The sequence below is a fragment of the Patella vulgata genome, chromosome 6 (genome assembly GCF_932274485.2).
Source record: "Patella vulgata chromosome 6, xgPatVulg1.2, whole genome shotgun sequence".
Lineage (NCBI taxonomy): Eukaryota > Metazoa > Mollusca > Gastropoda > Patellidae > Patella > Patella vulgata.
In genome coordinates, this window is record NC_065884.2 from 11,253,778 (window position 1) to 11,268,499 (window position 14,722).

A 14,722-nucleotide genomic window follows, 5' to 3' on the forward strand; every position below is an offset into this window, starting at 1 on the left:
TTGATTCAATGTTACTATCGAACTAAGTATTGACAAGTTGTCAGAACTGCAATAACTTCTCATATCACAAGATTTACTAACAAGAGAGAGAGAAACAGGGCTTCACCTCCACTTGAAACAAACTGGGTCAATTTGTAACTAACAGATGTATCAAATTTATTTAAATCATTCTCTTGAAAATAGGGGTTGCTAATTTGCAGTAGGAGGAAACCGGAGGACCATGCGAAAACCCATGAAGATGAACAGACAACCCTACCCCTTGTCAAAGACAAGCTGGAAATCAAAACCATGCGATTTGACTCCACGACAGACCTTGTGATCTAAAGCGCACACATTAACCCAATCGCACTCCACACCCCACCTGACTTGACTAATCACAGATAAAGGGGCATTAAGTGCCTTTATAACTCAACCATTGGTCGACTTTATTTGCCCAGTTTGTGAAGAAAAGTATGACGTAAAATCTCACAATATATTAGAAATAGAGAGCTTAGTGTTTATATTAACAGTTTCGCTGTGCTGTGCATTTAGCTCCTCAGAATATAAGAGAAAGATAGAAACAGGGTTTAACGTCCACTTGATACAAACTGGGTCATTTTGAGGCTAATATATGGTTCAATTTCATTTAGGGGTCTAAAGCAGTGGGAGGACCCAGTGAAACCCAAAATGTTGGATCCTACTCATTATGTCCCTTGATTCAATAACGGGCCTTATGATCTAAATGCATGTCTTAGACCACTCGACCACCCAACCTGTAATAATCCCTTGAGGTGTCAAATAAGAGCTTGAAGATCCATCTGAATGGTTTATTATATTTTTGATAATAGCCGGAATACATTATTTAATTTAGTTGACTACAGCTCGAAATTATGTTCAAAATAACTCTGATCAAAATTATGTACACGAATAAATCCATCTTCTCCACCACTAGCATAACTGAAATAAACAAAAGGGAAATGGTTCAGTATAAAAAAAATGTGATGCGATTATCTTCACCAAAAACAAAAGGAAATGTCATTGCTTTCACCACAAACCAAAGTTCATGTCATTGTCTTCACTTCAAATAAAAGGAGTTTGAGTATCAAAAAAACACTTTATGTTATCATCTTCACCACAATAACTGATTCAAGACAGTACATTAGGTATCATTATGTCATTCACAAATATAAAATGGTACGATAGCAGGCTTAATTTACCTCCAATACAAACCAAAGGGAGATAACTGATTCAAGATGTGCGTTCATTAGGCAATTCACATATGTGACCCCCATAGCATACTGAGTCACAATGAGGAAATTTTTAAAATTGAGTTATTGTTATTTCACTTTCTCCAACTCATTACCTTCAATTTGATGTATAGTTTGTTTGAATTGGGCAAAAATTGACTGAGCTGTGTCCATTAGAAGCTACCCAACTCACAAAAGTAAGATTTGAGAAAAAGTCAAAGATTTGGTATGTTCAAAAACAAAATCCCATAGCAACCAGGCCATTTATCTGCTGTTTTGTCGTTGAATATATCTTTCCATAGCTGCGGCCGGTCACATATATCAACTAGCCAATCTGATTTAAATACAGGGCCCTTATTCACGAAAACTTAAACTAAGATACAATCGAAATTTTAAGAAATATTGCAATTCGATTGGCTGACCAGTAAAATCAATTTGCATATATCCAATTTGCATATTGGTCAGCCAATCGAATTGCAGTATTTCTTAAAATTTCGATTGTATCTTAGTTTAAGTTTTCGTGAATAAGGGCCCAGATCTATATTTCGTTTGGTTTCATTTTTTTTTACTTTCGATGGCCTACACTACATGAAGATTTGACCAGTTGTAGTGGAAGGTCGCGTCAGCAGATATTGATAAATCAATCAGTGTTGACGATTCTATTGGTTTATCCACAGTTCTGTGCATGGCACGCCAAGAAATCGCCGTAACAGATGGTTTCATGAATTTAGCATGAGGCCAGTTTTTTGGAATATATTTTAGACATAAATTAATCTACTCACCTTCTACCATCTGGATGAAAGACAACTGTGTTGATTGGTCCAAAATGACCTTTAACCCTAGCAAATTCTTCTTCAAATACCAAAGAGAAAAAACGAGCATCAAATTTACCAATTCTGGTTGAGGTTGTCGTTACCTCCATAGCCTCTTGACCTCCACCTAATACAACCTGCAAATATTCAATAATATAAACCTTTGTAGGCAGTTTTCATTGATCTTAAAGAGACATTCCCACGAAAGTATTTATCAGGTGGTTATTTCCAATAAAAGTATGGCAATTATGGTATATACAGACAGTAGAAGGACCCAATCTTACTAGATTCCCTGAAAACAAAATGAATGGATATCCTTAAAACCATATTCAAACAAATTTATCTATCATAAGTTTCCTTCGATTCCCTCTCAAAACTTATTCAAAACTTTAATAAACAAGCAAATTATCTATATTTAGCCGGCTCTCACTTACATGATCTTTAATAGGAGAAATAGCAGCTGAATTTACAGGTCTTTCTGTTTTATATGTCTTAAGATGATCTAACGTACTTGTGTCAAATAACTGTAATATAATAAAATATTATTACATTTAGCCATTTCAAAATTTACATCATTATATCTATAAGAAAGCTTATCACCCAATAATACATTCTATAGCAGATATCGCTTGTGTGATAAATTTCATAATTTATGAATTTGATTAGTCAGTTAAAAGGAACTACTTTTTTTTTTTTCAAAGAACAGTTCATTTTTTTATTACAAGTAATTTCTTTTTTTTTATTAAAAATGAACTATTTTTATTTAATTGACCTTGATGGAAACACTGGGTCAATATAAAGGACTTTGCAATGGTTGAATTGCTGTCAAAAAATGATGCATCACTACGCCATAATGTAATCAGGTTCAATAAAAGTAAAATCTATAGCAAAAAATTATATTTTTTATTTGTGCATGTAAGAAATGATTGGGTGATAAATAAAATCTCCTTCTCGTTCTTTTTGATATCAAAAAAAGACTCATAGGAGATTCTCTATATATGCATGTGAGCAGATTATTATTCATCGCTGGGAATATATATTGTTGAAATGACTGATAAGATGTTTATAGTCCAATTTCTAACTAGTATTTGAATATTTGCACACAAATGTTACTTCATATCTATTTAATCTGATTTTTTTAACCATTCAACATTTAATATAAATCAAAATTTAGACTGATTTTTGTGTCCTGTGAAATACTTGATAATATAAACTCAACAAAATAAACTAACATTCAAAAACTAAACAGATAAAACAAAATAATATACTAAAAACTGTAAATGTACGACAAAATGGATTAATTTAATGAAATAGAATTTTCAAATAGCATTTGATTTCTGACTACCCTCCACAGTGCTGATGGTTTTAGTGTAATTTCTGACTACCCTCCACTGTGTTTGATGGTTATAGTGTGATTTCTGACTACCCTCCACTGTGATGATTGTTTTAGTGTGATTTCTGACTACCCTCCACTGTGATCTATGTCTATAGTGTGATTTCTGACTACCCTCCATTGTAATGGTGGTTTTAGTTAATTTCTGACTGCCCTCCAATTCGATGTTTATTTTGTGATTTCTGACTACTCTCCACTGTGATAGATGGTTTTAGTGTGATTTCTGACTCCTTCATTTCTGACCAGCCTCCATAGTTTTGTGTTCTTGTAACAGAGTATATAATCAGAAAAATCAGACTGTGGATAGTCCACAATATAATCTTACCTTAGCTGTAGTATCTTTAGAGGCTGATACGATCATAGTTAAATCTTTCGATCCCTGAATATCATTTATTTGTTTATTGTGTTCTTTAATCGATAGAACCAATTCTCCTGTCTATAAATATAAAATAAACACATGTCTCAAGCATGGAAGACAAACAAATTATTGATGGTCGTACTGATCCTAACATTTTAAGATTTTCTAATTTGCAAAAACAACAATGTTCAGAGTGGGATAAATTTTTTACATTTTTTCGATACTTTACCTTCAATATATTTTTACCCAGAACACAGTTTAAGGGTCAACCAAGTTTTGAATGAATAAAGAGAGAGAGAAATGGGGTTTAACATCCTGGGTCATTTCGGGACTAACATATGGTTCAATTTTATTTCAATAACTTGCTCGAGTGTCGGGGTCATTTTCTATTTTTGAACTATTATAGCAAGAATGGCCAGTTTTTATCTAAATATTACATAGTGTATCTTTAAGCAACACTTGAAAACCAATAAAGATGGAGAAAGTCTAACATACCTTTGTATCATATTGACACATTTCACCGTTTTCATGACCCGTTATCATATATTCTTCAAACGGACCCCATAAAGCGGTTGTTACTTTAGACCCTTCTATAGGTATCGATAAAAATGGTTTACTGGCTCCTGGAAAATAATTCAAACATAGAATTAGAAAACAAGTTTCCATTAAAGATACATAACGGGAGATTAGATAAAGAGCTGACAGTTCTCGCTATAATAGTTAAAAACTAGATAATGTAAAGGTAATTTGTTAAAAATTTCAGTCAAATTGGTCCACTATGAACCGAGATATCAGCTTTGTAAATTTCCGCCTAGCCTCGTTCATCATTACTAAAGTTAGTACGTTAAAAAGCGTAGTCTCGATTATCCATTGTTTTGATTTAATTATCAATAAGCGTTTGCAGCATACAGGATTCTAATCCAGTCGTTATCGAAGGCTAGCCATGACATTGAGAGTTGATTATGGTCTGGATAAGTTAATTAATGTCTAATTAATAATTTAGATAAGATTTCAGGCCTAAAGAAAGACCTGCGATAGGCAGATTTAGCTCTTGCATAATGCATGTTTAAGAAATTGTTTAGAATGGCCAAGCCGTAAAGGCGGCTCGATACAATGATATAAAACTATAGGTATCGATAATAAACAATCACAGGCTCCTGGAAAATAATTTAAACATATTCAATTATAGCATTAGGAAACAAGTTCCATCATAAGGTTGTTGAGAAGGGCCATGATGTAAAAGCATTGCGATACTAAGAGGAGTTGGGTTCCAAACTTTTCTTTTTAACCACACACTCCAAATATCCCCTTTAAAATATCTAATCAAGAGTCTAACAACCACACATTCATTAAATAAAGGCATTTAAAAACTTACTGAGTTGTTGTGGGTCTAAGACATCGTAGAACTGTATTTCACAGGGTAAACCCATAGTTTTATCTGTAGATAACGCTAATACACGACCACTAAATGAGAAACTACATGTTCTTACACCTGTTCTTGTGTCTATCGTTACCAAATTTTTACCTGAAAATATTCAACAGTTAAATATAAATAACTAGAGAGAGAAAGAGAAATGGGGTTTAACGCCCACTCGACACAAACTAGGTTATTTCAGGACTAACATATGGTTTAATTTTATTTCAATAATTCATTTGCGTGTAGGGGTCTTTAGCAGTGAGAGGAAACCCACAGGGTTGGACAGACGACCCTACTCCTTGTCATGTACACCCGGGGTATCAAAACTACGCCAGCTGACTCAATGACAGACTTTACGATACAGCGTGCACACCATTCAGCCACCCACCCACCCCTATAGATAACTACTCATCTCAAATTCCAACTGCCAATGGATCATTTATGTGCACGCCAATCTGTACACAGGACCTCAGTTTTTTTCCCCATCCGAACGAGTAGACAAGGGGAAACCATGCCAGAAGAATCTCAATTAACTTTCTCGGCCAACACTGGGAGCGAACCCGCGACCTCCAGACTAGCGAGCCAGCGTCTTACCCACTGTGGCTCCCCTGTATAAATGAACAAATTATTATTATTAATACATGATTAAATATTTTACCTATTTTCAAAATGAGAAATACATGTAGGACTACTCTTACCTGTTTCACAATCCCATAATTTACATGTATTATCTGCTGAACCTGTTAAAACTTTTGTAGAATCCCCTTAAAATATCAGTTAAGTCAATAAAAACATAATACAAAAAGATCCTGATTAGCATTGAGTGAAAAAGGAAGGAGTAGCTAAGTTTAAATTTTATATGACATTAAAACTAAACCAACGACGAGAAATAATTCATTTGTTTTACTTGTTGAATTGATTTTTTAATCTCTTGTCCACCTGAATGTGTCGTGACCTCTGAAGTGGGTTTCTAAGAGTAAGATATGAACAGAAATGTGGTCAGAGAACCGATGCTGCTTACAATAGCAACGGACATGTTTTGGAAATCCAACATCTATACTGATGTCTAAAAGAAAGTATACACACTAAAAGTATGACTAAGTTTTGTTTAGATTAAAAACATTTGATAAAGCATTACTGTGTTTGTCTATTGCGTCCAAACTCAACATTTCTAAGCAAAATAAAAAATGTGAAACAAATTGACATTCTACCCAAATACTGTATACCATGGAAAAACGACTTTGGTTGATGCAGCACAAAATGCACAGTGTATACTTTTTTTTGGACATTAGTATAGATGTAACCAAGTGAAAACTGTGCTAAGACATCCAGCTGCTCCCATTGTGGGTACTACGTCCAGTCACTTGTCTTCAATTGGTTAATAAATGGACTAACTCTACTTATTCCCACAAAATAATTCAATCATTTCTGTCCTGCCACATACACGTAACTGACTGAAATAACAATTCTAATCAGCTTCATTCCACATTTTATTGTGATTGAAATAAAGTATGGTCGTTTCTTTTACTATCAGATATATATAAAGTATCATGTCATCAGGACAGTTGTTGTCATCTACTAATTTATCACTTTAACAATTAGCCACAGTGATGAAACTACTAGCGCCTACAACTGTCTCAGGTCATGTGAATAGCTGTAAACTATTTAATGACTGTAATATTTGTAGTTTTGGGTGATAAATTGTTCACGGAACCATGGTAGTCATTAGTCAATATCTAAATGTAAATAAGTGTTCATATTGAAAAGGATACAGTTAACATCCATACACCATACAGCACCATTATGTCCGTTAAAACTTCCCAATCTTTCACCATTTATAGAATACCATATATTTGGTGTGTTGTCTTTGGCACAGGAGAATATCAAATCCCCTTCACGGTTATATCTGACCTGTGTGATAGACCGCTCATGTCCTTGTAATAATATGGGTTTCTGAAATATGGATAAAAAAAATTAATCATAAAACAATTCAAGCCTGATTTAGTGATTACTGAGTCTGAGTGTCATTTTCATTTTCATTTTGAGAATAAGTTTACTCTTTTTGGGGGAGATATTCATGGGTTAAATGTTAAATATATAATTTCTTTGTGTATCTATGTCAATGGGTATATTTAAAGTGGCTGACAAATCAAAACATTTTACCCAACACCTATGCCTATAGGTAGTGCTGATATCAAGTAAAATTTTACGCATCGATGCATCGGACGCAAACATCGATTCTCATATCGATGCATCAGGAATTTTTTTTGCCGCCATTTTGTTAATCAAAAATTACAGAAATAACATTAGTATTTCTGATAGAAACATGAATTTCCCTAACATTATCATTAAGCCTACTATAGAAATGTCGATTTATTTGAATAAATTTACATGTATTTCCACAATATTCTTCTGTTATTTATTATGACATTAATATCGTCCGATTCACTTCAAATTTGTTGTGAAGGCATGAGGGGTGAGGTGATTACAAGAGACAGCGTTTGCATTATTTATACGGATCGTATCAAGGCCTGTCTATAGGGGTTTATGAAGTATATTCTCTATTGCCCGTGGCAGAAAATAAGACTGAATCGTTTTAAAACTAGCGTTAGGAACCGGCCGCGAAAAATTATCCTTCTGACAGTTCGTTTGGTCATTTAAATGAACCGTGAAATTGACCTTGGGGTTAAAGGACATGATAGCCAGGGGACGTAACCAGCAAACGCAGTCTTTGACTTTGTAGTCACTGGAAAATGGAGACAAACATAATGGAAGCGTAGGGTAAACAGGTCAAGCCTAATAATTCGTGCGGGATTCATTGAATTGTTCCGTTGTTTTATTTTGAATTATATAAAACATGCAAAAAAAACGTATTTAAAAGGTGTTTTTTTATTCTAGTGGACGAACTTGTGAACTCCTCCGAGTCCTCGGACACATATAAAGCTAATTATTAGTATTTTTTGCGGATGCATCGATAATACAAAAAAGTCCCGAGAATCGAATCGGCGTCAGTCGAATCGATGCATCGATACTTGATATCAGCACTACATGTACCTATAGGTGGTGCTGGCTGGTTTACATTGTCAAGTAGTCTACAGACTTCTCGTTTTCAATTCATCGTGTATCTGTGTAAATACTAAATGGAAATGAATGATTCTTTTGACCGATATTCATTTTAAAGATGTAATTATCACAATATCGTATAGTGAAGAGAATCTAAATATTACACAATCACTAGAATATGGTACATTATTAATAGATAAGAGAGCGATTGAAAACATGTCCAAAAAAATATCTAAATTATAAGCAATCTGGACACTAAATACAGGAGAGAATTAAATCAATTTCTATACAAAAACAATTAAAATAAAAGAAAGTTAAAATCTCCGATGGAAACAGAAAACAGGGAATGAAATCATTATAAATATAGCGGTGTATTTGGCCGGTAAAATTGTATTACTCTGTTTTCTTACCATCTTGATTATTTTTATAAACCGGAAACATGAGGTATATGAACGCACTACGCATGTCAATATTAGAATCGTAATTTGCTGCTTTATAAAATTGGACCCGATATACTTCAATATTTTGATTTATCTCCCTTACACTAATAGCCAAAAACAGCCGCATGAAATTGGAGAGAGAGACATAGAGAGCGAGAGAGAGAGAGAGAGAGAGAGAGAGAGTTTAACATCCACTCGACACAAACTAGGTCATTTCGGGACTAACAAATGGTTTTAATTTTATTTCAATAATCCGCTTGCGCGTGGGGGTCTTTAGCAGTGGGAGGATCGAAACAGGAGGGCCCGGAGAAAACCCACGAGATAAGACTAAGAGAGAGAGAGAGAGAGAGAAATGGGGTTTAACGTCCACTCGACACAAACTAGGTCATTTCGGGACTAACAAATGGTTTTAATTTTATTTCAATAATCCGCTTGCGCGTAGGGGTCTTTAGCAGGGGGAGGAAACAGAAGGGCCCGGAGAAAACCCACGAGGTTGGACTGGAGAGTGAGACCCTACTCCTGGTCACGTTCAAACTGACAATCGAAACCACGCTACTTGACTCAATGACAGACCTTATGATTTCACACGCATGCGTTAAACCACCAGGCCCCTTATCTAACCTAACAAAGAATACCAAAAGTTGGATTTGTTTTGCCAAAATGTACAGACTAAATATTAACAAGAAAGTGGCCGCGCCCCAAAATAAATAGTTGCTGCCTTTACGGTATAAGAAATAAATATTCAAAGTTCCACGATTATCCACTCAGAATTACAACATATAGTAGACAATAAATGGTGGTTGGATATGAAACAATATGAATAGGTGCCACCCAGTTATTGAAATGATTGATGTGCTGAATTTGTACAAAATCTGTTAATAATTGCAACTTGTAGAGTATTTACAAACAAAAAATTATCAAAACACATCTGGGGGTCGGGACATGCACCAAAATAAATACTTCCTATCCCTACTGTGTAAGGAACAAGAACACCGCTAACGCTGCAGTATACGTCCACATTCCTGGTTTCATTGATGGTACTTTTTAAAATGAAGAGAATGAAATATGAAATGGCTACAATGACTGTAATATGACAAAGAGGCAAAGAAGGCTAGGCGTTAAAGTTTGTTTTGCCAAATTTACTGACTAAGTAATATCAAAAAAGTGGGTGTGACACCATCCCAGGGGGGTCCGGGCATGCACCAAAATAAATAGTTGCCATCTTTACGGTATAAGGAATAAATATGCAAAGTCCCAAGATAATCCATTCAGAATTGCAGCCTGTAGACAATAAGCACAAAAATTAGGCGTGGCTCTGCCCCTGGGGGTTGGATATGGAACAATGTAAATAGGTACCACCCCCTTATTGAAATGATTGATATGCTGAATTTGAACATAATCTGTTAATTATAGCAACCTGTGCAGTATTTACAGACAAAAAAATTAACAAAAAAGTGGGTGTGGTACCACACCTCTGAGGTCGGGACATGTACCAAAATAAATAGTTGCTATCCTTACAGTACAAGGAATAAAAGTGCCAAGTTCCAAGATGATCGATTCAGAATTCCAGCTCGTAGACAAAAGACACAAAAATTGGGAGTTGAACATGAGCCAGTATATAAATAGGAACAACCCTATGATGGATCATGCCGAATTGGATCTAAATCTGTTCATTGCAACCTGTAGATTATTTACAGACAAAATATTAACACCCACCCAAAGATATCCTGGGGCAACGGAATAATACGTCCACATATAAAAATGGTTTATATTTACTTTACTACTACTGTATGCGTGTAATGGAGGTTGTAAGAATTTTGTCCGGGCAACGGATTATCAGAAGACTTCGACCAAGGTTCTTCTCGGAACCCGAAGAGGAGAAACATGTAAAGAGGTTTAGCTCTCAAGAGGCAGTATAGCTCGTCAACAGAATCATTGTTTATCCAACCAAAACGAGTATTTCTGCAAGGGTTCGACTCGGCAAGATGAAGATCCCAATCAGTTATACCAGAAAAAAAAATCAAAATATGATTGGCATCTAAACACAATAAATTGCAAGTCAATCGGATGATAAATTTTGCCCAAAAAGCGGACAAGAGTGATAATTCAGATAGAAATATCAGAAATCTTTGGAAATCAGTAGGATTCTACGTTTCATGCACATAAACGCTGTCAATTGGATGATCACTTTAACCTCTAGAGGGTCCCAAAAGCAATTATGAATGGAGGACGGATCCGATAGGGAAGAGAGGACAAATACGACCACGTTTGAATGTGAGGGTAATTAAAAGTAACCATAGTATTAAGTTTTAACATTTTTAATTAAATACAAAATAATATAAATAAACTTGTACATTTCGAAAAGAGAACTGTACAGTTATGTGTACAAAATATTTAAAAAATATTTTGAAATTTCATTGAGACACATTGCATTTATTGCAATTTCAACCTTTCTGCCTCTTCATTAGAGTTTCTTAATCAAACTGTCCAATCAAATTCAAAACTTTAGTTTGAAATTGCGCGCATTGTTTCTATTCCTTTCTATTCATTGAGGTTGATTTATTTTATAACGTGACGTTTTAAACACATTCAGAATTCAGATGCCATTTATCCAGTTCCGGTTCCAATCCATAACCAATGAACGTTTCCGTTACAAATCAGTCCTGGAAATAGACAAAATTCGATAATTACAAACAAGACAAAATTCGATAATTAACAAAAAAAACCCCAAAACCCCAAAAACACAAATATTAAGATTTCTGCAAGAGGCCTTGATCGTCTAACCATATGTATAAGTCGAAAACTGCACGATATGTGTGTATTTTATTCATTACGCCAGCTCTAAATTATTCAAATGCATTAACATGTTCGAAAAATTGCTACCCTGAAACAATACCTTCAAACAAATTTCTAAAATGAATACAGAAATTGTTATATGCTCCTTTACTTTGTTTTTATTGGCTATTATTCATTATTTGTGAAATATACCATCTTCACGTATGCTATTCTTTATGGCTTTGAAAGCTTCAGATATGCCATTCTTTATTGCTTTGAAATATGCTATTTTTACGTAGACTATTCTTTATTGCTTTCAAATGTACGATATAAATTGTGTTTAAAACAAATAATGATACATCGATATTTCTATGACATGGTTGTTTCATTAATCTTATGAAGTATACAATAACAGCCTGAAGGCGACGAATAAAATGTATCTTCGGTCTACCGGTTTAATAGCCTTGACCTGAGCTTCACCCCGGCCAGACATTCGTTGGGTGGAAACTGAGACAATCTGAGGTTTAACTTGCAATATGTCGAGTCGGCAAATATTGATCTTATATGTATGTTATTTACTGACCCCCGAGAACTTTCTCGATCTAATACATCTATATGGAAAATGCCAAGGTCACAATATTTACTAGATTTCGAGCTACTGGTTTTAATGGCCAAAGACCTAGGTACTGAAGTATTTGTTCTTGTTAATATGTCAAAACTAACAATATCACATACTAAAAATTACTTGGTTTATTGTACACAGGGACGTCATTTCGGTAACGATTAAAAAAATAAATAATGAGAGAGAGAGAGAGAGAGAGAGAGAGAGAGAGAGAGAGAGAGAGAGAGATCATTATGGGACTAACATATGGTAATGTTTTTTTATTTTAACAATTCGCTTGTGCATAGGAGTCTCTAGCAGTGAGAGAAAACCGGACAACTCCCAAGTCGTTGGGACTATTTTTAAAATTTTAATAAGGTTATATTATTCTATCATAAATTTAATTCTGTTTCACATATAAGTTTGAGTGCATCTGGCTTAAATCTAAAACACCTATTTTAACGTCAATGTTAATTTCCTATATGGGACACTTAAATATAAGGTGAAACACCTACAACATAAAACACTTCACAGGTTGACAGAGTGCTGGATCTGAAAACCGGTTTGCCCAATAATTTAACGACCGTTTAAATTTTAAACACATGCCTGGAGTGTCTCATTAATCTCTTAAACAAATGTCTACACGAACTTAGCGTATTAAAACAACTTGTCAAATATAAAGGTAAATTTAGTGTTGTTCAAATCTAAACAGTACTTTGTTAACATTAAACGTCCTGAGAGTATTAAACAATTGCATGGGCGTGATATTCAACATTTAATCCCTGTTTTGTACCAATCAGATGCGCGTCTAATATACAGATCACGCCGCTAGCTCTTGCCTGCGATATCACACAAGATTGAGCCGGAGGTAAAACCCTACAAACGAACGAACGATTATCCACCCCCACCCAATCACAAAATAAGCCGCGTTTCTCTATTTTAGCGTAAATTGGCCAATATTGTGCCCACCCCTTCACGAAAAGGTATGCCATCTTGTCGACCAATACCTTTTGAAACCTGTTTTGGTGCAGGTATGTATGTACGTGGTATGTGTCATTGACTTGATGTGTTAACCTGTCAAGCCTATACTAATATCAATCTATATAACAAATTATATATATATTTATAGTCTACCTGTAACCGGGTTATTGATAATTACCGATCACGTGAACATAAATCAATATACAGGTATACAGGTGTAATCTTATCTGTTTAACAGATCTGCAAAAATATCAACGATTTGATCAAAAGTGGTTAAAGCAGAGTGGTTTGTTCATCGAATAGAACGGTCAAATAAACGAAAACTATATAGGCCTACGACACATATTTTCCCCGCTAAATCCGGTACAGCCGGACGAATCATGTGACTTTTACATTCTGTATCTAAAGAAACGAAATGACAGCTGCAACTTTCAAAAAAACAAAACATGGCTTTATTAATTTGTTTCCAGTGACATATTGGGAGCATGTCATTCGACTACAGAAGTAGCATTCTTGACTTTGTCATTCAACTTAGGCATTCATGTTTGATGCGACTCATATTTCATTGTTGTTAAAGATTTTGTCTTACTCATAGGTTTTAATCTTAACCCCCTAACCCTGAATTTAGAGGTTTTAATCTTAAATATCTGACCCTAACCCTAACCCTAAAATGTAACAGTGATAGAATGTAAAAGTGCTGGAAATAGAAAACATGATCGCCTTCAACTTATGGATAAATAACAATGGGGATTGTTTATTTACACCGTATCTGCATGTCATAGAAAACATCTGATCTCCAACCGAGATAACCTTTAGTCGTTAAGTTTGTTTACCTCGACTTGCGTGAACTCAGATCAAAACAAGTTCAAATTTCAGCCCAGACAATTCATCTTTTTTACGAAGTTGTTTTGTACCATTGGCATTTGTTTTAGAGATCAAAATGAATTGTTTTTGTGTTTACGCATTTGGAACATTCTCGACAATGTCGCCAACGACAGAGACCTGTCCCTATTTTGTTTTTCATTGTTTTTATAAAAAAAAACTTACAAATAGGCTATAATATTTTCAGAGCCATGTTTCTACAGTAGCTACGAGAACGTTGCTAAAAACGTTGAGACATAGGCCTACTGGTGAGGTTTCTTATCAATGTTTCTAGATGCAAAAATATCTTCTCTTACAAACCTGTATCAGTACATTTCTTTCATCGTCTACTTCGACTTGTTCTTCTTTTCGTTGTTCATTAATTTCGTGACAACTTTTCGGTTATGGCCGGCTGGGTCATGGTGATTAGTATGTTCGCGAGCTTCTTGTTTGCTGCGATCCTTTCCACTGTGTCCAGTATGTACGTGCTTATGCACATCAATGTCGTATTCATCTAAATCTGTGGTGTATGTTGATTGTGGAGCTGACATTTTTCTAATGATTTCTTAATTTAGTCGACAGTAAAAACACTTTAGATTGTTCTCGAAAGCTTTCTGCTTGCTAAATTATGATGGCGAACAGTAATCCAGGGCTTTTATATACAGCTAAACAAACCCCGCCTACAGCACGTGGCAGAATACAGCTCAACAACAACATACGTCATTTGTTACTAAAATTAGTAGCATAACGTCATTGAGCTGCAAGGAGAATCCTTTATGAATATTCAACAACGGA

General features: G+C 34.8%; 1 protein-coding gene across 1 annotated transcript; it reads right to left on the reverse strand.

Annotated features, from left to right (window-relative positions):
- Positions 1-792: 792 nt before the first annotated feature.
- Positions 793-8,774, reverse strand: LOC126824861 (eukaryotic translation initiation factor 3 subunit I). Its single transcript, XM_050554267.1, has 9 exons — positions 8,680-8,774; positions 6,979-7,159; positions 5,905-5,970; positions 5,165-5,314; positions 4,285-4,412; positions 3,757-3,867; positions 2,473-2,562; positions 2,009-2,175; positions 793-936 (listed from the first exon to the last, which is right to left on the reverse strand). Exons 1-9 carry the CDS (start codon positions 8,680-8,682, stop codon positions 855-857), a joined length of 978 nt encoding a protein of 325 aa, XP_050410224.1. The 5' UTR covers positions 8,683-8,774; the 3' UTR covers positions 793-854.
- Positions 8,775-14,722: the final 5,948 nt, after the last annotated feature.